General features: G+C 37.6%; 2 protein-coding genes and 1 pseudogene across 2 annotated transcripts in view; 1 reads left to right on the top strand and 2 right to left on the bottom strand.

The window, feature by feature from the left end:
* LOC139935176 (prefoldin subunit 4-like) overlaps positions 1–7,693 on the bottom strand; it is a 38,001-nt gene extending 30,308 nt beyond the window's left edge. Inside the window, exon 1 of the mRNA XM_071929647.1 lies at positions 7,643–7,693. Coding sequence (XP_071785748.1) covers positions 7,643–7,675 — 33 coding nt within the window. The 5' untranslated portion in view covers positions 7,676–7,693. The remainder of the gene's footprint in view (positions 1–7,642) is intronic.
* On the top strand, positions 1,259–1,758 carry LOC139934389 (uncharacterized; annotated as a pseudogene).
* A 3,307-nt stretch (positions 7,694–11,000) lies between the features above and the next one.
* Positions 11,001–24,354, bottom strand: part of LOC139934926 (palmitoyltransferase ZDHHC3-like) — a 33,594-nt gene continuing 20,240 nt past the window's right edge. Inside the window, exons 4-8 of the mRNA XM_071929351.1 lie at positions 21,667–21,812; positions 20,990–21,065; positions 19,868–19,949; positions 18,917–19,050; positions 11,001–16,767 (exon numbers count right to left, since the gene is read on the bottom strand). Of these exons, the coding sequence (XP_071785452.1) occupies positions 16,603–16,767; positions 18,917–19,050; positions 19,868–19,949; positions 20,990–21,065; positions 21,667–21,812 (603 nt within the window). The 3' untranslated portion in view covers positions 11,001–16,602. The remainder of the gene's footprint in view (positions 16,768–18,916; positions 19,051–19,867; positions 19,950–20,989; positions 21,066–21,666; positions 21,813–24,354) is intronic.

Here is a 24,354-nt window from a genome sequence, read left to right on the forward strand (position 1 = left end):
CTGTGAATTAAAGAATTAAACTCAAATGGTATTTTATTTGTTTACATGTTGACTGATAGTGATGAGTAGGCTATGAAGTAAAAATGAATCAAACCCAAATGTTTTTTTATTTAATTATTTATCCACTGATTATGTTGCGCTTCGTGATGAGTATGAAATAAAAACAAATCCAAATTATGTTTTATTTATTTACATGTTGAATGATAGTGATGAGTAGGCTATGAAATAAAAATGAATCAAACCCAAATGGTGTTTTATTTAACTACTTGTCAACTGATTATGTTGCGCTTCGTGATGAGTATGAAATAAAAGCGAATCCAAATAATGTTTTATTTATTTACATGTTGAATGATAGTGATGAGTAGGCTATGAAATAAAAACGAATCAAACCCAAATGGTGTTTTAATTAATTACTAGTCAACTGATTATGATGCGCTTCGTGATCGATGAGTTGGGGTTTTTGCAAACCAGTGGTTAACAAAACATTAACAGCTAATGACCCATTACCACCGCAAAACAGCATACCGCAAACATCAAAGAACCAATAGCGCGTGTCATTGTCATGTCGCCACACACACAACACCGCCAAAACATAACAAACCTAATAACCCATTGTCATGCCGCCAAATCCAATGCGGAGCCTGCAAGTTCACTGAGGCAAGGTAATGATACATGCTATAAATTAGGCCTCCTGGACATAGTACGTCACTTCAAGATTGGCGACTCAAGATCAAGTATCAAGAATCAAGAATCAGGAACAAGCTTCAAGGCCAAAAATCAAGACCAAGAATCAAGACCAAGATCAAGATGGCTCACCGATTCCCGTGCATTGTATGTGTTCGGTCAAACCAGCATGCACTTCAATGTGAGCGGTGTGAGCGGTGGCAGCATCGAACCTGCAACACTGGAGTCTCTCGGGAGACTTATGCTGAGTTGATGTCAGTTTCGTGGAGCCCTGCTTGGATCTGTGAGCCATGCTCTGGTACAGACTCTGAGTTCTCTGATGCCCCAGTGGCTAAAAGAGTACTCGGCAGTCTGACCAGATCATGGCTGTGGATAACGAAATTTCATTTAACTTGAGTGACAATTTCGAAATCCCGCAGGAACAAGAGGAAGCCACGATTGCCGACCCAACTCTTCATGAAGAACTCGAGGGACTCGGTGATGTTCCTGTTACCAGCTTCAAGATCACCACTGGAGGTACAGTCCAGGGAAAAAACATTCTGGTTGACTCCAACGGCTACACATACACCATGAAATGGAAGAAGGACCCCACTTCTCCATTCTCTGCATGGGTGTGTGGCTTGCGGAGTAAGACCCAGCATTGCCCCGTTTCTGTCCTTCAGAATGGTGATCGGTTCAAGTTTGGTCGCAACGAGCATCACCATCACCCTGCCGTAGGAGATGTAGCTGTTGCTGTCAAGGTGGCAGTAAAGAAGGCAGCCAAGGACAACGTCTTTCGCCCAGCCAGCGACATCGTTGAAGGAGTTCTCACCAAGATGGTGTCCGCCGATGCTCCCGTTAACTGCCCAAGACCCAGCAATCTCACAAGAGCTGCCAACAGAGCTCGGCAAAGACAGCGGCCCCAAGAACCTCAAGACCAAGGCTTCGAGCTCATAATGGACAGCGTCCCAGAGGGGTTTCTCCAACATGATATTCATGTCGGGGAGTCCCGACATGTAATATTTGCAACCTCAGAACAGATGGCGGCTCTCGACAGGGCGAAGACGTGGTGTCTGGACGGCACGTTTAAGATAGTCAAGCGGCCGTTCTATCAGTTGTTCACTATTCACGCATTCGCCAAGGGTGACTCTGGTGAGCAGAAACAGGTCCCTCTAGCCTACTGTTTTATGGGAAGCCGGACGAAGGCAGACTACAAGAAAATACTCGAGACCTTCAAGCGGAAGCTGCCATCCGGGCACCAGAACCTGGCAGAGGTAGTCGTCGACTTCGAAATAGCAGTCTGGTCAGCGGTACGCAGAGTGTTTCCACATGTAGCTGTGAAGGGATGCCTATTCCACTGGACTCAAGCGGTTTGGCGCCAGTGTCAAGCCCTGGGTCTGGTAGTACCCTTCAAGTCCAACGCCGGGGTGCACACCTTCATCAAGAAACTCATGGCACTACCGTTCCTGCCTTCAGAGCACATCCCTGAAGCCTTCAAGAAACTACAAGAGAAGACCAAGGCACCAGCACTGGTACAACTGTGTGAGTACATCGAGCGAACCTGGATGGCCAGCAACCAGTGGGACCCCGCATCATGGTTAGCCTTCATCACAGTATCAGAACAAACAACGACGTCGAAGGCTGGCATCATCGCATCAACCAGAAGGCAGGCAACCACGGAGTGTACTTTTACAAGTTAATCCAGCTACTTCATCAAGAATCATCCCTCGTCACAATCCAGATTAGGCTGGTAAAGGAGTCCAAGCTGCGTCGTTACTAGAGGGGTCATTCCGTGTCAAATCACCCAAAATAAGACAATTTTAAACCCTACCCTCTTTAAATTTGCTCAAATTTTTGTTATGGGGTAATAATGGCTCAACAAGCTCAAATTTCAATTTTCAGCTCTATCCGATAAACGCTTTTCGTGCTACGGCATGCACTTTCTCGTTGATTTCGGTCAAAATGCGCCTGACCTCTGACATTCAAACTCCCATAAATCGGTAACCATTGGGTCAAATTTGTTGAAATTGGTGTCTTTTGAAAGGAAATTGCATAAGCTTTCCAAATATGCCATTACTTTTTTTGTAGGAACATGTCATATATCATGATGTTGCTAGAGGTCCACTAGCCTCACTTGATATACATACGTATGGACATGTATGTTATGTACATGTACTTTGCGTAGGAATAGGCCAGTAGGGCAACTTTGAGCGGAGCTTGAAGGCAAGCCAAAAATATTATATCTCTAATTTGTTGATATTGTGAAGAAAACATATGGGGGTAAATTTTCACCGAAGTTCATCTCCAGATCACGTGATCCACAAGGTCAAATTCAAGGTCAAAGTAGAGGTCAAAAGGTTATCATACTTAAACATGTTCCTACAAAAAAATAAAGACATATTTGGAAAGCTTACACAATTTCCTTTTCAAAGCCACCAATTTCAACCAATTTGACCCAAAGATTACCGATTTATGGTCATTTGAATGTCAGAGGTCAGTCGCATTTTGACCGAAATCAACGAGAAAGAGCATGTCGTAGCGCGAAAACCGTTTATTGGATAGAGCTGAAAATTGAAATTTGAGCTTGTTGAGCCATTATTACCCCATACAAAAAATTTGAGCAAATTTGAAGAGGGTAGGGTTTAACCCATTGGGTGATTTGACACGGAATGACCCAGAGGCAGAAATATCAGAGACTCCAAGGTCGGGTGTTTGCACTCTGGGACCAGTACGAGTCAGGCCGCATAACGACGTCGTCCCTCCTGTCAGCATGTAGCCATCTCAACGGTCCAGCCATCTAAACGGCCATCTAAACGGTGTATACCACAAACAAACCGGCTCTTCTCAGAGCCACACATATTCAAAAAGAGATAAAATTCAATTTGTCGATCAAGTTTAATTTTACATAAGTGCATTATTTAAACAAAAAGGAAACACCTGAAAGCATGTAACTTAAGAACAACTTAAAAAAACTTGGAAGAAAAACCCAAACACTTCACAACCCCAAGGATATTCCATAAATATTTTTAACAGTAATCATTATTTTTAATGAACTTCCCTTTACAGTCCATATCAAATAAATAAATCATAATAAAAATCATAGTAATACAAATCATAGTAAAACACGTTTTAAAAAGAAATACTTTTAACTTAAAAACTGGTATTCCATCTTTTCCTATATATCCGGAAACATCGGATGACGTAATGTACACCGGGCCTCAAACACTTCCAGCGGAGCGGCGCCCTCTTCTGGCTGACTGGAACGAATGGCTGATCCGCAGAAATGTTACAATATATTAAATTATGGTATTTTAAACTTCACACTGACGAGGGCTTTCACATTTTAGACATTAATAACAATTCATGAGGTATTCAGTTATATACTTTTATAATTTTACTGAAGGTACAAAGTGACTCGGCTGACGGTACGAAGTCAGTCCGCGCAAAGTGCAGATAAGGCAATGTTGCCTTATTGTGCAACCAGTAGCGCAATAATGCAACTTCCGGTGTAAAAGTAGAAAAATGTAAGCTACGTTGAAAACAAGGTGAAATACTGTCAATGCTAATCAGCTTATGTGGTCTGAGGGTAAAATAAAACATCTTTACTGTTGTTTTAGGACAGTTGGGCTGGTTGGGGATGGGGTGGGGTGGAGCATGGAGTAGGGGTGGGGTATGGGGCGGAGCTAATACTACACGTGAGAATAGCGTCATGATTAAAGGTTTATTTATTCATTTTTTTAAGCTTCATAATTATATTCTGTATTTACATTGAGTTTTTAATTGTAATACATTTCTTTAATAAAATTGTTTCTGAACATTGATTAGTTCTTTTTTGTATTTATATTTATAATGACGATTTAATTCCTTCTCTGTGAGCACAGGCTTTCTCGATCTGCCGGCTCCAAGTCTTTTTCTCTGGCTGGGCTGAAGGATCAAGGAATGGAACAAGTTACCTAAACTCGTCAGGGAATCATCTTCTACTGCCATTTTCAAGAAAAACCTCAAAACCTACTTTTTCAGTCAGCCTCGACATTAATATTTTGTTTTGTTTTACTTGTTTGTTTGCTTGGTTTTTGTTTAGTTCAGGCGCTATAAATACCTATATTATTATTATTATTGTTATTGTTGTTGTTGTGTTGTTGTTGTTGTTGTTGTTGTTGTTGTTGTGTTGTTGTTGTTGTTGTTGTTGTTGTTGTTGTTGTTGTTGTGTTGTTGTTGTTGTTGTTGTTGTGGTTGTTGTGGTGGTGGTTGTGGTGGTGGTGGTGGTGGTGGTGGTTGTTGTTGTGGTGGTTGTTGTGGTTGTTGTGGTTGTTGTGGTTGTGGCTGTGGCTGTGGCTGTGGCTGTGGCTGTGGCTGTGGCTGTGGCTGTGGCTGTGGCTGTGGCTGTGGCTGTGGCTGTGGCTGTGGCTGTGGCTGTGGCTGTGGCTGTGGCTGTGGCTGTGGCTGTGGCTGTGGCTGTGGCTGTGGCTGTGGCTGTGGCTGTTGCTGTTGCTGTTGCTGTTGCTGTTGCTGTTGCTGTTGCTGTTGCTGTTGCTGTTGCTGTTGCTGTTGCTGTTGCTGTTGCTGTTGCTGTTGCTGTTGCTGTTGCTGTTGCTGTTGCTGTTGCTGTTGCTGTTGCTGTTGCTGTTGCTGTTGCTGTTGCTGTTGCTGTTGCTGTTGCTGTTGCTGTTGCTGTTGCTGTTGCTGTTGCTGTTGCTGTTGCTGTTGCTGTTGCTGTTGCTGTTGCTGTTGCTGTTGCTGTTGCTGTTGCTGTTGCTGTTGCTGTTGTTGTTGTTGTTGTTATTGTTATTATTATTATTATCAACTCTCAAATGTTTTACTTTTTATCTAAGTCTCATATTTCAAAAGTGTACATTTTCTAGGTTTTATTTTTAACATTGAAAGAGCAATAAATAATAAATATAAACTATAACTTGTGTTTAAAGTAAAGTTATTTCTAGAAAAATTTACTGACAGTGATTGAATAATTTTAAATAAAAAATGGCAAATTGCAAACTGCATGGTCACTTAAAAAAATGTAAATAATAATAGTTAAAAATTTGTCTCATTCAAAAACACAAAAGTTTCATTTACGGTAATGATTAATCAAGATTGCACAATTTTAGTAAACATCAAAGCGAAAAACATTTCTTAAATAAACATTTTATAAATCTTTAAAAATTAACAAAAAATGTGATTTTCGAATCAAATGGAAGTCAACAATTACAACAATGTTACACTTTTACCAAGTTAATAAACTGTTGCCACCATGTGTGTTCAGAATGTTGAATAGGACATCTAATTAGTACATAACTTCCTGCTGATTGGCGTGCCCAATAGTTTTTGTTGAAAAGTGGATATACCAAGTTTAGTTCTGCCCTAATTAATAAAGATTGCACAAACCAAAATTAATTATTTTATATCACTGATGTTTAATTTGTAGCCATACTTAACAAAGATTGCACAATTAAAATAATTACTTATTAATAATTATTTATTTCCGAAATAATTACTGTACCTTCCTTTTTACTTGTTTACATTTTGGTTGCAATCTACTGTTTTAAATCAATTATGTCAATGGGACGGGCCGAGATGGCTAAGTTAGAGACCCGCCTGCACATCTTCCCCTCTCTCAACCTCCAAAATATTTTGGGTCCACCACAACAAACTTGTCTGGCGTAAATGAAAATTCCGGCATCGGGCCGATCTCAAGTTTCAAACCACGGTCCCTTGGACATAGACAGGCCTACTCTTGCCAAAGTTGTCACTGTATTTACTTAGGTTCCCTGCTTTAATATGAAATTCTCGTCCACATACAAAATTTGTTATCCTAACTACTTCAACCAAGGCAAGGAGCAAAGTTACTAAAATAGTTATTACTATTACAAGGCTCTTCCAAGTTTCCCGCCATCTGTTTACGTTTCGGGCAATTCATGAATGGTCAGGCACGTCAATACATTTAAAAACTTAACATCAATAAAGTTTTTATTTTTTTAAATTTTAACAATAAAAAATATTAAGTTTAATTTAAAACTGTAATACCATTTTTTTATTGACTATAAACAATGTTATTTTTAAAATAAGAGTGGTTTTTAAACTTGCATAAATTAACACCGCTGGACGAGGATACAATCTGACACAGTAAAATGGCGTCGCAGTTTTCCTGAACGGCAAGTGTGGAGTGATGATTTTCAAAAGCCATTTGCGCAAAAATGCACAGATAACTTTTTGATTTGCACAGATAGAAAGTTGGGTAAGGAACTTAACAATACTATTATATGATTTTAACTATTCCAACAAAGCCTTTTTCGATTCCCTTTTTGTGTTTGAATGCAAGAGTTGCCGAATAGTGCAACTTAGAAGTAGTGCAATTCGGCAACGTTTCTCAATTCTGCTACTCAACGTTGCACAATAAGGCAGTGTTGCCTTATCTGCACTTTGCGCGGACTGAAGTGACTTATCTGATGGTCACTTCGTACCCCGCCCACGGTACGAAGTGACCAATTTGGGTACGGTACGAAGTGTCCCGAAGGTACGAAGTGTACAGGGTACGAAGTGGCAAAGGTACGAAGTGTCCGACATCCCAAAACATAACAAAAATAGACATTTTCTGAGACTCAGAATTTAGTACAAAAACGTAAAAGTTTTTATCAAAAAAACTCTCGAAATATTTTTTTTAAATTAACAAAACAACTAGCCTGATCGAAAATATAAACCTTTATGATTCACAAAACTAATTAATTTGTTTTATCAAACTTGAGGCGTTGATATTATTTGATTTTTAAAGAGGACACCCACAGCTCATTATGTATTCAAAACACGTTTTGATGCGCGCGTACCATGAATATTTGCAAAGAAACTAGGCTATAAAGCACTTTTGAGAAGTTGTGCACGGACTGTGATGGATCATTATTTGCCTCTCCCCAACCTTATGAAATAACGTAAACTTTAACCGGCATGCAGAGCCTTTAAATTCAACTACCTCCATGATTCAACTCACCGTTTTGTTGTAGAGAGCCACGGGCGCTGCCATCTTGGTTTACAGTCTTCAATAAGTAGTCGATAGAGGGCGGCATACCAATATACGGCTCATTTGCTAGCGCGTTTTGGGTACACTCCATTTTAAAAATAGGTGATGACAATATTAAACAAGAAAAGATAACATGAATGCCGCTGAAATTCTCTCTTTAACAGCACTGAAAACATAACAGTACTTATTGTAAGAGCATTTTCAATTGTTAAACTGGTTAGTTTTACATAAAATGCTTAAACATTTTACCGAAATTTTCCGTTGGCCAACGTGTATGAAATGGTCCAGGCGGGAATTTTGTTACAAAACGTCACCCCTAAAATGGCTATAAACATCGACATAATGTGAAAAAAATTATCGTTCATCCTCTGATTTTTTTTACTAAATATTGTGATGAGGGATAGATCTTTCATTCCTGAAATTTTAAACAAAATCCCTCCGTACATCCTCTGGATATTTGACGTTTTTTGAGAGGTATTTTTGAGAAAATGGTTTCTGCCTATACTTGGTTTCCACGCAAACGATCGTCTGTTGACGGACGGGAACATTCGCCGCAGGTAATATTAATTCTGAGGCAAGCGCACATCTTAAACATAATATGTAAGACATGTCGTTTACGCTAAATATATGTTGCTTATTAAATTATTAAATTACTAAAGCAGTTGGCAATGCAACAAAAAATCATTTACGATGTTTTCTAGTGTAGACATTGGGTGAACTAACATTATTTAGAGATAAACGCCCCCTTTGATTAAATGGACCCGTCCAGGCAGTCTCAACGGCCGCGCCTGCGTTCAAAGGGGAGAACGTATTCGAAACATAGATATGGAATATAATACCTAGATCGGCCGCGCGTACATACGCGCCCTAAACCGTACTCAAACATTTCTAATTTTTCATGGACGCGCTAAAAAGTCACGTGCTGGTGGCAACGCGCAGAAAATGAACATGAGAGATATTATACAAATATTGACTGCTTCGAGTGCTATAGACCTTTTCGCAAATACTGGGGCGCGCGCGTAAAGCTTGGATTTAGATGCATTGTGGTCTAGCTGGTAGCAAAATTTGATTCATGTCTATCCCACAATGCACCTCATTCAACAGTCTGTGCTTGCGCATTGGTATTTGCGATAAGGTCTATGGTTAAAACTATGACTCCCGAGGTGATCCCCGTAGCGTATTGAAAATAGAACGCTCCGGGGATCACCGAGGGAGTCATAGTTTTTAACCATTGCACGAGTAAAAGCAGTCAATATTTGTTTTATAACACCCCAAACATTTCTAAATACTGTACTATTATTATTAAGTTACAGACCTGAATGCTACAATCCACGGACGACGCGAATACAGATTGCAAACACTTTTGCTGAATGTGTTGCATGTCGTGTCGTGCAATCCGAAATGGTTACAGACTATTAATTTATCATACTCGTACACGCAACGGACGTCTGGGTACTGCAAGCCGTGTGCTAGTCTGTCGGACTAGCGCACGGTGCCATGGGCTAGTCTTCGGACTAGCGCATGGTAAACCGACGGCCGTCGTGTAGCAAAACTAAGACATGTCATGTGACGCGCTCTAAACCAATGAGCAGGCAGAATCTTTGCAAGGGGTGTTATAATATACATACTCGTACACGCAACGGACGTCTGGGTACTGCAAGCCGTGTGCTAGTCTGTCGGACTAGCGCACGGTGCCATGTGCTAGTCTTCGGACTAGCGCATGGTAAACCGACGGCCGTCGTGTAGCAAAACTAAGACATGTCATGTGACGCGCTCTAAACCAATGAGCAGGCAGAATCTTTGCAAGGGGTGTTATAATATACATTATAACACCCCCTGCAAGTATTCTGCCTGCTCATTGGTTTAGAGCGCGTCACATGACATGTCTTAGTTTTGCCAGACGACGGCCGTGTGATAGAGCGTCGGTTTGCCATGCGCTAGTCCAACAGACCTTCAGTGCTAGTGGTTACTCGGTAGAATCAAGATTAAACTTCAATTTCATTCTAATACACTTCTGTGAAAAAGCAAAATGACTGAGTATACTCTCAGCAAAACAATTATATTCCCCCCTGTATCCTCAACAGGTTTATCATAAAACTTAGCAAACGTCTATGATATCGACCATCCTGCAGCTTTCATGATTGTTGCAAGTGGTACACCTTTCCTTGAAGCTGCACTATATGTAGTCTTGGCCCAAGACTATGGTGGTTGATTCCGGATAGTGTATAGTCTTGGCCCAAGACGATGGTGCTTGATTCTGGATAGTGTACTACGCGCGGTTGAATCGCCAAAGCGCGCCCGCCACGGTATGATTTAGTTAATTGGACGGCTTGAAATCTAGACTACACGGTGGAAATCGCTGTATCCTGACTGGACTAGGAACGATCCGGTCTCACTTTAAACATTTCCAGGTAGAATATGAAACAATCTATCCATACATACTAATTGGGGACTGTTGCCGACATTCATAACATGAAAATTTTCCGTGTTTTTGTGACTTGTTTTCTCTGTTTTGGAAGCCATTTTTTACGTACAAATTTCTCTTTTAAAATTTTAAATTTGAGTTGCACCGATTGTTTTTATACATAACGACAGATATGCTCTTCATTTCAGTGTACTTCTACATTATTTCTGTCAATACTTTTCAAATAAGGCCGAATAAGACTGAATTTCAGAAGCCCTTTTGACCAATTAGTATTCAAACTGAGGTCACGCATGAAAAATCACGCCTACTCGCGCAGATAAATCACAAAGGAGACTTATTAAATCGAGTGTTCTGCGGGTAGACTGTTCGTCCATAGAGGAAGAGCTTCCTCTATGAGAAGCTCTATGGTTCGTCCTGAAAAAAAAACACGCCACACACCGGGGTCGACCAGGGACGCTAACCGAACGCACCCAGTGTATCTCAACATATGCATAAAACAAACCTTTGAGCTCAATTGGTCATCGGAGTTGGGAGAAAATGATGAACGAAAAAACACCCTTGTTGGACGAATTTGTGTGCTTTCAGATAGGAATAAAAGACTTCTAGCTAGAAGTCTTTTATTATTCTAGTGAGAAATTACATCTATTTCAAAATCTATGCTACTTCAGAGGGAGCCGTTTCTCGCAATGTTTTATTCTATCCACAGCTCTCCAATGCTCATTACCAAGTAAGTTTTTAAGTTAATACGTGTTTTGAGTAATAACCAAACGTGTACCTTGAAGGCTTCCCTTTAATACTTCGAGAAAGACAACTTATTTAATGATCACTCACTGAACTCAACATTTTGGTCGTCTACACAACTTATTAATCACACAATACATTCTAGAAAGGGCGCCAAAACAACGCATCCGGTCAGCGCACCTGGATAATCTCCTATCATTATGTTATACAATGTTATACATGATCGATAGTTCGTCCAATCGCTGAATAGTTCACCAAGAGAAATCAAGCATCTGAAAGCACACAACTTGGTGTGACAAGGGAGTTTTTTTTCTTTCATTTATATCTCAAAACTTTGACGACTGATTGAGGTCAAATTTGCATAGGTTTGTTGTTATTTTATGCATATGTTGAGATAAACCAACTGTGAAGGCTAGTCTTTGACAATTACCAAAGCTTTGACTTATGTGGTGGAATCACTGACAATTAACAAAGCCTTGACTTATGTGGTGGAATCACTGACAATTACCAAAGCTTTGGCTTATGTGGTGGAATCACTGACAATTACCAAAGCTTTGACTTATGTAGTGGAATCACTGACAATATACCAAAGCTTTGACTTATGTGGTGGAATCACTGACAATTACCAAAGCTTTGACTTATGTGGTGGAATCACTGACAATTACCAAAGCTTTGACTTATGTGGTGGAATCACTGACAATTACCAAAGCTTGACTTATGTGGTGGAATCACCGACAATATACCAAAGCTTTGACTTATGTGGTGGAATCACTGACAATAAACAAAGCCTTGACTTATGTGGTGGAATCACTGACAATTAACAAAGCCTTGACTTATGTGGTGGAATCACTGACAATTACCAAAGCTTTGACTTATGTGGTTGAATCACTGACAATTACCAAAGCTTTGACTTATGTGGTGGAATCACTGACAATTACCAAAGCTTTGACTTATGTGGTGGAATCACTGACAATATACCAAAGCTTTGACTTATGTGGTGGAATCACTGACAATTACCAAAGCTTAGACTTATGTGGTGGAATCACTGACAATTACCAAAGGTTTGACGGTGGAATCACTGTTGAAGCATGGGAAGCTTGGCCCTGATCACTACACAAGGCATTCAATTACAGCTCTTTGTAGCTGTTTCTGACTGTTGATCATAATGAAATGGATGACCCTACTGCAGTATTTTCACACAACTTCAGTTTTCAGTTCCTATAATTATTAACTTCACAACAGAAAACACCAAGGCCTTCAGATCCAACACATAGCTATATAAGTGCTTTGGTTCACCATGGGTTCAAATTGTGAATGTCTCATTTGAAATGTGCACAACGCACCTTCAGTGGAATAACACGAGTTTCATTGTCCTGCAACGAACTGCATTTAATTTCCCAAGTACTGTACAGTTAAATGCACATAACTGATAAAATGTTAGTACTATCAATACATGTACATAGAGTGCAGTAATACATTACATCAGATCAGAACTTACCCTAAAAACACTACCGGTTCTACAAATCAACTTTTTACAACATAATATCCAAAGATTTGGTGGAAGTATTGAACAAAATAATTGAAGTTTAGATTTAACATGAAACATTATATACTCATTAAATATATAAATATTATATAAAATAAGTTAGCATAAAACAGAAGTCTTCATTTTTTTCTGTTCATGTATGACTTAAAGTGTTCTTGTAGGATTGTAGAACTTCATGGTTTTATCATAGAGCAATGATCATATGTGCATCAATGTCAACATCAGACATATTGTCCTTGAAAAAAGGGAAAATATTTTATCAAATACAAGAGTTCCCTATGGATTTTTCAGGCTATCTTATCAAAAAAGTTCTGTTTTTTCCCCAGGGGCACAACAATCGGAATTCAGACGAAAGTAGGAAGAATATATCGTCATGCTTGCAACATTCAATTCCATACCATAAAAATGGTGTAGACTAACGGTTTAAGTTATTGTAAAATAGATTCATGGAGCTTGAATTTTGGACCTTAGAATGGAAATTTGTATGATACTTGATAAACTCTAGCCATATCAACTGGTGATCTTATCATACAAATAATTGACTGCATTATATGTAAACTTATATGATGTCCATTTTGTCATTATAGCCATCTGAAATTAAATGAGAAATACAATCCGTATAAAGTGTGATAAATGCCTTCAGATTAATGTAGATGCCGAAAGGCAATAAGTGGCCAGTAGGTCATAAAGTAAGACTCTCTTTGACATGAAATAGTTTGACATAAGGCTGCCTGCCTTAGATTTTTCCAGTAAAGTTCAGGCAGATAATTCAATTTAAAACAAGAGTATAGTACGCAGTGGATATGTTTTTCCTTCTTCCACGTCTAAAAGTGATGATTTTTTTCATCAACTTCTCTTCACAGGTTCCATTCATATTACATTGTTTTTTTCTTCTATTCTTTTATTTGGTTTATAAAATGTATACAAAAAGCTTATCATCCAATAGGAAAACCCCACTCTCCAAAAAATACTATCTCGTATACATGGTCACCATTTGCTAAGACAATTTACATATAAAAAACTGTAAAGACATTGAAAGGAAGGCCAAGTTATTTTAATAACCATCTTGTAAAAAATAAAAGTAGAAGAACAAAAATGAATTGAACCTTTTGGTTTTATTTTAAATTGTTCGCACCATCATGTCATATTTCTCATAATCTTCCTTTCATGTTGACAAACTTTTGCATTGGTTCAAAATTATATATTTATTTTAAAGGCAGTGGACACTATTGGTAATTACTCAAAATAATTGTTAGCACAACACCTTTATTGGTGACGAGTAATGTGGAGAGGTTGATGTTATAAAACATTGTGAGAAACGGCTTCCTCTGAAGTGCCATAGCTTTCGAGAAAGAAGTAATTTACCACGAATTTGATTTTGAGACCTCAGATTTAGAACTTGAGGTCTCGAAATCAACCATCTAAACGACACAACTTCGTGTGACATGGGTGTTTTTTACTGTAATTATTATCTCGCAAGTTCGATGACCGATCGAGCTCAAATTTTCACGGGTTTGTTGTTTTATGCATATGTTTAGATACACCAACTGTGAAGGCTAGTCTTTTATTATTACCAATAGTGTCCACTGCCTTTATTCTCCTGTTGCAAAATGCACAACTTAATTATAGGTTTGACTCGGTAGTTTTTAACAGACCGTTTCCCCAGCAGCTTTTATCAAGTGGTAAGTTATACCTAATAACTTAGCATCACTTACGTCAAGCAGGTGTCCTTGCTTTAAAATTTAAGTCCCAAAACCAATTAAGAAACCGAAGATTATATTTAATGTATTATTTTAAACAATGTTTTACCTGTAATCAAATAATCATACATATTTTATGTACACTTGAAAGCTCATGATTATTAATGAGTATAAACAACAAACCAACAAGTCTAATAATGATAGCGTATGGTTAAAGCAAAACTGAATTTCACAATGTTTCATTTCTAAAGCCTGTTCGCATTGGACTTAATTTGGGTAAACTAACCAAGCCAATGTGTAACTTACCCATTTTAAGTCCAATGCGAACAGCCCAGGAAGTTTCCCTCCCAGGTAACTTACCCGACCCGAATGGGTAGTTTAACCGAGCCAAAGGTGCCCAGGAAGATTTACCAGGTCAGTTTAACCGAGACAGAAAGTCCAATGCGGACGCGACGACTTGGTTAAATCTCCCATCCGTACGTGACCCAAAGAAGCCGACATGTTTTGTCATGAAAGAGTAAGATTTTCGTGATTATCGAACTATTCAATGTTACGCAGGGGGCCAGCTCGGTTAGTTTACCCACGGTCTCAGTTAGTTTAGCCGAGTCAAATAAATCCAGGTGCGGAAAGTTAACCCGTTGGAGTGTTACCCAGCGTCATGGTTAAGTTACCCAAAATATTAGTCCAGTGCGAACAAGACTTATTAAAGTCAATGTAATCTATTCAAGGCTTTTTAAAACTAGTTTGGTTGTTATTTAAGCAAATTCATCTTGTTTTCAATATATCTTTCTTTAAATCAAACTGTAAACATTTGATCAAATAAATTTGTCAGGTTTTCAGAACAAAGCTGAACAACAGCGTTTGTGCATAATGTGCTTAGTTCCATTAAGCACAATGCAATAAAAAATCAAAACACTCTCTGATTTTAGAAAATTTGCAAAGGATTCTTCATAAATGTATGTAATACTATCATTACAAATTGATCATGTACTAATAACTTTAAAAACTTTATCATTGTGGTTGTCATCATTGTCAAATATGTTGATAAACCATATCCACGGCATGCCAGAGCAAATATGTAATAATATATACCTGTATATATATATATACCTGTACATGTACACACTAACGAGCTATAAGATATTATAAAACATACAAAGGCAGCCCATTAATTCCTCATGCAGTACCATGGTTTACAGTTCTCATGCATCAGGGGAAAGTACTTGATCATAATTGGCTTAAAACAAGAGAAACTGAAAACACCGGAAGGCAAATTAGAGCAATGGAAACATCTTGAGCCAAGCTTGGCCCCCCGACAAGCATCAACTTTATATAACTGACCTCAAGTTTAAATGGTTTAGTTTGAAACATTAGGCAAAACATTACAAATTTCATTCCGAGAGAAATGGATTTGTACATTTTTGTACAGAGGTTCATTCCTGACTTTCAATAATATTCGATCAAAACGACATTAAGTGTGTTGTGGCCGAGCGGTTATGAGCACCGAATTCAAACTCTGAATTTTGTATCCCAAACAGAAAAATTTGCACCATTGAAAGTTATTCCAAATCTCTTTGGCATGGTTTATAATTGGTAAGTTTAATTTTTGAGGTCGGGGCTCTAAACTTAAATTTGGTCCAGTTTCTTCATTTCTTCAGAGAATCGTTTCTCCCAAATAAAATACAATCCTGAATTAAATCAATACGCGAACTTTGAATACACAGTAAGAGACATAATTTAGACAATCACTTGATATAAAACAATAACTTTTCAGTATGCAGACCTATCACCCACAGCATCCACAGTGCGCACCCGACTTAATCACTGTCATGTAGGGCATAGGTATTGTACAAAATATGCATCTTTAAAAAATATGGGACATTGATATTTACACGCACACATGGCTTTGGTAGAAATGTGAAATGGCACTTTATTGACATGTTTGCCTCAATATATGGGTTGCTGACATACTTTACATGTATTTTATGTTTTCTGTGTTTTATTAGTATGGGATAAAACAAAATCATGTCCCTGGTGAAAAAGTGAGGGGGGAAACATTTAAACCTTGTTGCAACTTTTACAAACTGAATTTGTTGCTACATACCTTGTAAATGTTATTTATGTCTAAAGGATGGCATAACTTTAACACATACAGTTATTGTGATGCTGAGTGCAGCTGGTCAGAAGAATTGTTCATGCATGTTGTATTTTATATGCAGTGCAACATTGCTTACAAAAGTGCAAAATGTTTTTAAATGTGCAAACAAATGGTGACAGTCTTGTATGTTGGGATGTTGTTGACCAATCATGATCAGGGATTTAACTTGAGGGTTGTCAAAAAATGTCCACAGTAAGCCATACCTTTGAGCATCGTTGGGTCTTGTCATACACTCCAGTAAGCCATACCTTTGAGCGTCGTTGGGTCTTGTCATACACTCCAGTAAGCCATACCTTTGAGCGTCGTTGGGTCTTGTCATACACTCCAGTAAGCCATACCTTTGAGCGTCGTTGGGTCTTGTCATACACTATACATATACGGGTCTTCTTTACCCCATTGCCTCTGAGGAGAGACGAATGGATTGAGCCACCCCACAGAAAGTTTTTGACCAAATACTGTCTGCATTGATATACAGCGAGACTTCTTCACCCATGTAGGTTTCTCTTGCTTCAGTTGCTCAATGCTCTAAGAAAAAAAAAACCAAGATCTTTAGGTTAACATTGTCCCCAGTGTGATCATATATGGGGATTTCAAGGGAAAACACAGCAACAAGATTTCATAATTTACATATTCAAACTAACCAGTAATTATTTCATCTTTTTCAGTAATCATGTTCTGAAAAAATGATTTATAAAAGCCAAGTTTCTCCTGAATCGTTACATGTTACCAAAGTGGCCATTTGACATTCCTTAAACAACGTTTCCCCTTCTGTGAAAACTGTAAGTGTTGATTCTTTAAGACCCTATAAACAAATCAGATAAAATAAAATTGGTAGCGCCCCCATTGAAAAATTTTACAACCGCGGTGTCTTTTTGTGCAGAATCTAGGCATTGAAGACACCACAGCAAATGGCCAGCCCAGTGCACGCCCGCATTGGTGTAAAGAGTTTACTGAGTTTAGTTAAAGAATTGACTGTATCACATCAATCTAAAGCAATTGATGGAATCTGATTGTGTGAACTAATCATAAGAAAGCAACAGTCACTGTGCTTACTTTAGGCAGGGCAAGTTGATGCGGGAAAAAAATGCACAAAAAGCCCAAAACAATGAAACAAAAGGAAAATACTGAATAATGTGAAGTACAATGTATTGCAGCAGTTTTTAAAACATACATGTACAATATTTAACATATTCAGGGGCATAGATCTTAAACTACATTTGCGAAAGGGCTGTGTTTTGATCTTTTACTCATATTGAATTTTAATAAATGAGTAAAGAGTCATTTTACAAGCCACATTCAATTCTATGCATTGTTACTTGTGTGATTGTAATTCACAACATGATACCCTAGCTAAAACAGTGAAGTATCCCTACTAAAACCTAGGATAATCAAAAGGTCATCATTAACTTAAGTATTTGAACAAGCCTAAAGCAGTATAACATTTAAGAGGCCATGGTACTGGTATAAGCAGTCTGTTTGTAAACAAATGTTGTTTACTCTGCCTCCCAAAAAATAATACAATTTTTTAAAAATCTCTGAAGACACTGGACACTATTGGTAATTGTCAAAGACCAGTCTTCTCACTTGGTGTATCTCAACATATGCATAAACTAAAACTAAACTTTGAACTCAATTGTTCTTCGAAGTTGCGGGAGAATACCAGAAGGAAGAAAAAACATCTTTGTTGCACAAGTTGTGTGCTTTCAGGTGCTTGAATTTGAGACCTCAGGCTGAGGGCTCAAATTCAAACCAAATATTTAAGTGAGAAATAACTTCTTTCTCAAAAACTATGTTACTTAAGAGGGAGCCGTTTCTCAGAATGTTTTATATTACCAACCTCTCCCCATTAATCGTTACCAAGTAAGGTGTTTTGCTAACAATTACTTTGAGTAATAACCAATAGTGTCCAATGCCTTAAGGACAACACACCTGGCTATTGACTTGACAGGTTGGAAGTTGATACGAGTCCTTAAATGCACTGGACACTTTTGGTAATCACTATAGCATAAAAACTTATGAACGATCAATGTCCGAGAGCTGTTGATATTATAAAACATTGTGAGAAGCAGCTCCCACTGAAGTAACATAGTTTTTGAGAAAGAAGTAATTTTCCACAAAAGTATTTGAATTTGATTTAGAGACCTCAGAATTTGATTTTGAGATCTCAAAATCAAGCATAAAAGCACACAACTTCATGTGACAAGGGTGTTTTTTCTTCCATTATTATCTCGCAACTTCCACCAACCTAGCTATCTGGCCCTTTGTTCAGGGTGCAAGCCAAAAGCCATTCAACCTGCAACTGCTATATGTCTACAAGCTGTGACAAAGTGACCCTAAGCAAGCCAAACTCCCTCCAAAATGTAACAAACTACATGCCAATATTGTGCACTCATTGGCTGACACATCTAACATGTAAAACTTAGGACCAATCACTTTCCTTCCCTATGCCATTGTTGATTGGATGCTGGCTTGATCCTGCGGATCCACACCAAAATTGCCTTATATGGCAACTATATGCAAATAAGCCAAACCAACCAAGCTAGCAAGACAACCATTGATCTAAGCATGCAATGCACAGACAAAGGAGAAGCGTGATCTGGTACGCTGAGTAGAAAGCATTTGATCCTTTAGTTGATAAAATGAATTCATACAAAAAGGTCAATTTAATACTTACTGTTTCATCAGTACAAATTGAATGTACTTGAGTTCCAAACATAATGGCCGTAAACAAGGCAAAGAGTAAGGCCTCAAATGTTAAGATGAGGATCAATATTATTGTAGCAGGAGGAGAGAAGTATGTACATTCAGCTGCAATAAATAAAACAAAACGAAAAAACAAAAAAATACCCCTAAATTATATAATTTTTAATAACAACAAAATGTGTTCTCCCAACTCCCACTGCCCATACGAGCCCGATATGTTCTTCTGCCGATGATAAAGCATTGTAAACTTGGTAAACTATCTCTACAAAAGAAAAGTAACAGCTTTAGTAAACAGTGAATAGGCAAAGATTTGGTTTTACATGATTTAGCATAAAGCATAGTGTACTAACGTTGACAACTCCAAAGGCGGTGTGGTTAAAAATCTGAACCCTGAGGTGATCTGCTGGGCGGTTTATTTTCCCGAAGCGAACCCGTGAGAAAACAAGACCCCTCCAGGAATCACTGAGGGAGTAGCAGCTTTAACAATAGCATGAGTAAAAGCAGTCAATGGTTGTTTTACAACACCCTTGATATATATTTAGGCTACACATCTACAGTATAGGTACCCATAACGTGCTGTTTCTATGGGCCATGGTACACGTTACTGCATATAGCACTTCACTTTCAATGTGAGATAGTTTATGTATGGAGGTAGAATGGTTTGTGTATATTTGCCGCTTTCATACAAAGTGGCACTAAACATTCAAATTTTTTTCTTTATGGTAAAGTTTTTTAAACTCCATTTAAACTGGGCGGCTTGTTTATCATATTTAATTGGAGCATTATCGTAGCAGTGCATTCACGACTCGCAAGCGTATTTGCTGCGCCCAAAATTATATATCAAAATTTGAAAGGAAACAACATCATAATTTAAGCGAATATCTCGATCCACAGGTGAAATTTATGTGAGTGTGATACTTACGTCCCCATTGTGAGTTGATACAACCGAGGCAATGGAAAAGCACTAGCATTAAGGCATGCGAAGACATCAGCATTATATAAAGCTGTTGAATAAATAAACAACATTCAGTGATAAGTACATACATGTATCTCTAGTATATTATTTACTATTATTATATTATAATAATAGCAATAATAATAACAATAATAATATTATTAGGGCTGGGCGAATTATTCGAATATCCGGTTAATGGCGAATAGGTTTTCCTATCCGTAACCGCGAATGCCTTTTTTTTCTTAACCGGATATCCGCATAGGGCGCGAATAGCTATTTATAAACCGGATAGTTCTGTAATTACAACCAAGTAACCGGATATTCTTTAATATCCGAATATCCGCGGACGTCGGGCGACAACTGACATGAATGTTTTGACTGAATCCTAATGAAACTTCTATTAAGACAGCATAAAACAGCATAAATTAAGTATTTAACTATGCTAACCTCCGTGAAGAGTTAAAACAATGACATTTCTGACGTAATTTGTTCAAAAATTACAAAAGTTTTCCTTCACGTAGAGTCATCCACGATCAAAAGAAAAAGCAAATCGCCATCTTTAAATTAGATCCGGTCATTTTTATGAATGAACCGAGTGACACTGTCTGAAACTAATATTTTTTTAAATTTATTTTATAGCGCCCTCTAGCGTCGAAAAAAAACTATTTGAATATCCGGTTAATTTCGGATAGTTGGCCAGCGGTATCCGAATAACATAATTTCACTATTCGCCCAGCACTAAATATTATACATTAAATTTGCATCAGGGATTAAGAATATTCGTTTTGGTTAACCCATATAAACCAAGTTCTGTGAAAACAAATCCCAGACATATAACTAAGGTGGGATTTGAATCCAAGACCTTTGCATCTCTTGAGCGTAGTCATACCAACTAGACCACCAAGATGTAGTTTGAATCCTATGTTTTAGGAGTGGGTACAACAGCAGTTTAATAGATGTTAAATTTGCATCGAGGATCAAGAATATTAATTTTGGTTTTACCGATAGTCTTTGCTGCGTAATTGCCCAGCACCTACTATGTTTGTTGTCCATTTTAGTACTGATCAAAGGGTCGGAGTGAATACTTACCGTAAATAAGACAAAAAACTTCTGATTACTCTCTCCAACACAGTTATTAACCCAGGGACAATGATGATCCATTTTTCTGTGGGAAATAAAAAAAGTTTACCAAGTTATGTTGAAAAAGTACACGACATTAAAGAAATTAGAATACAATAGGTCCACATATACATACTTTATCCATACAGATAAATTTACATGCATTCCAATGTTGTTTAAATAATAAACTGAATTTACCAGCAGCATTAATGAATTTGTTCTTTGGATTAAAATCTAGAAAACATATTAACAAAGCAGCCCTTCATCTTTTCCAGAAAACATTTTTAAAAGATTAGTGGTCTGATCCACAAAACAGTTTTGTACAAAAGTCATGCCTTCACCTGCATCAGTTAACCACAGTAATATAAAGACTTTAAAATACACATGGTTAATAAAAAAGTATAGTAACTGAGTTATTCAGACACCCTGAAATATTTACTCATTGTCATGATTGTTTTCAGATACTGGAAAGTGTAGTGTTTTTAGGTCTGTAAAGGGATGGGATATTGGATGTTTTCCAATAACAAGAAAAGCCATAAAAGTATTGATGACCACACCCATTGAGTTGTTTTGTTGTATTAAATCAACTATGAGCTGATTATTTCAAACCATTGTTAGAATATTTGAGTTTACAGTAAGCTACATACTTGATACATCGTCTGCATATGCTACAATGATGTGCTCTCTCTGGTTTGATGCTAATACACTTAGGACATCGATACACAACTTGCCCAACACTCAGACCAAGGTTGTTGATGTGGTCTCGAGTTGCATTTCCTAAAGGCACAGCTCCCTAAAATCAGACAAAGTTAAATTAGCTTATGACATAATGTAGAATGTACTGTAAAACACCTCATATTGGTGTTCAGTTTTTTAGGTGTTCAAGGCAGAGCATAACTCCGAACACCTTTTGTTATTGTTCGTTTTTTTTTTTTTTAAGGTGTTCGGAGCAGAGCATAGCTCCGAACACCTTTTGTTTATGTTCGTTTTGTTTTTTAGGTGTTCGGGCCAACAGCCCGGAACATTTTTGTTATTATTTTTTCTTTTTCTTCATACTTCTTCTTCTTCTTAGGTGTTCGGAGCAGAGCACAGCTACGAACACCTTTTGTTATTGTTCGTTTTTTTAGGTGTTCGGGCAACAGCCCGAACAACTCTTTGATTAGGTGTTCGGGCAACAGCCCGAACAACTCTTTGATTTTGTTCGTTTTTTAGGTGTTCGGGCAACAGCCCAAACAACTCATTGATTTTGTTCGTTTTTTTGGGGTTTTTTTGGGGGGGGGGTTTTCTTATTCTTCTCGCTGTCGATTGTCCGCAAGAAAAAGCATAGTTGCGAAGCTTGCATTAAGTTGAAATTTTGCACACAGGTAGACAATAACCAGTAGATGATGCAAAAGTTGTTACGTCACGATGACGTCATCAGTTGACGAGATACACTAATTCAAAGTTTATTATTTCAAAAAATCATAACTTTTGATCTACATGAGGGATTTTTACAATCAATACATCATTGGAAAGGGCATTAAAAACTCCGTAAACGCTTCACAGACATGACCCCATTTTGATTTTGACTTCCGGCTCAAAAAAGAGGTTGAAAATTTCAAAATTCATGTATAAAGAACTACAAAATTCCCCATTGATTGCGCGTAAAGATTTTACGATTACATGTACACGTACTTTGTCACCACGTGTAAGCATGCGGTGCATTGCGGTCACCATGTGTAAGTATGCGGTGCATTGAGGAGCATAGTCACGCACTGCACCACGTTTTGATCGTTTTAGTCAGCGTTCGAGGCGTTCTCAACATAATGTCAGTTTTCTTCAAAAGTAATTAATTAGTTTTATCTACGACCATACTGCGTTGATAACACCAGTTCTCGTCCGGTCACTGAGGTTAAGCAAAATCGGGCCCAGTCAGTATTTCGATGGGAGACCGTGTGGCGGTCAAAATTTGTACTGTTTATTTTTGTATTTAATTTTTTTTTTCTCCTATAAATAGCCTCGTTTTTAGTCTGTTTTCAAGGCGTTTTCAACAAACATTTCCCTTCTGGTTAGTTAGTCTCTTCTCCAGTCGTCATTATTCATCAGTTCACGTTTCCTCAAACACAAAAGCTATTTTGACAATCTATACATCATATGAAAGGGCTCTACATACGCAGTCTGTTTTCAAGGCGTTTTCAACAAACATTTCCCTTCTGGTTAGTTAGTCTCTTCTCCAGTCGTCATTATTCATCAGTTCACGTTTCCTCAAACACAAAAGCTATTTTGACAATCTATACATCATATGAAAGGGCCTCACGTATTCCACAAAAATGGGTATGTTGGTGACCTTCTCTTGACTTTTTGACCTTTTTAAGAGCCTGTAAAATGCTTTGAAAAGGCAGTATTTAAAGGCTTTTAGGTTGAAATGTACACTTTTTGATGCTTTTTTCATAAAATTATTACACATCAAGAAAACTGTTTGGTTTTGATTTCTTTGTAATTTGACGGGATACTTACAATACTCGTTTCATTTATTCAAACACTGACCCAACAATAGTCGAACACCTAGTGTTTGTTTTTACAAACACTATATCTATTTTTTTCTTTTGATAATTGTCCACCAAGGTTTTATTTTTGTACTCCCGGAAGCCGAACACCTTGTTTTTGTTTTGACAAAAACTTAAGTCTAGTTCTTCATACTTCTTCTTCTTCTTCTCAGCGTCCCTTGTCCGCTAACAGAAACAACTTTTCCAAACTCGTATAAATTTGACACTTCGCACATAGTTAGATGTTTATTAGGAGAAAAAAAAATGTGTAGTTACGTCATGATGATGTCATCAATTCTTGAGTTATGAAAAACTTTGAAACGCCTTACAGACATGACCCCATTTTGATCTTGTCTTCCGGTTCAAAATTGAGGTTGAAAAATCTAAAGTTCATGTATAAAGAACTACAAAATTCCCCCATTAATAATAACAATAACTAGAGATTGAGAGTTTGTGAACAAAAAAAAATACAGAGGCTTAAAGAAGCCATGTGCCTTATATCATTTTCTAATATTTTTGATGATTTTTATTTTTTAACCATCATATCATTATTATTATTATTAATATTAAAATATAAACATCAGCTTGTTGATTCAATTATCACTGTTTATTTATACGCTTTATTATAAATATTAAGAAGAAAAAACTTAAAAATAAATAAATAACTAGAGATTGAGAGTTTGTGCACAAACTCAAGGTGTTCGGTTTCCGGGAGTAAAAGCCTGGATTCAAAAACAAATATTACACCTTGCTTTGTTCTCAAGATTTGTAATAAATGATTCAAATTGCAAAAACTGTCAAAACAACACA

The sequence above is a fragment of the Asterias amurensis genome, chromosome 3 (assembly GCF_032118995.1).
Source record: "Asterias amurensis chromosome 3, ASM3211899v1".
NCBI classification, from domain to species: domain Eukaryota; kingdom Metazoa; phylum Echinodermata; class Asteroidea; order Forcipulatida; family Asteriidae; genus Asterias; species Asterias amurensis.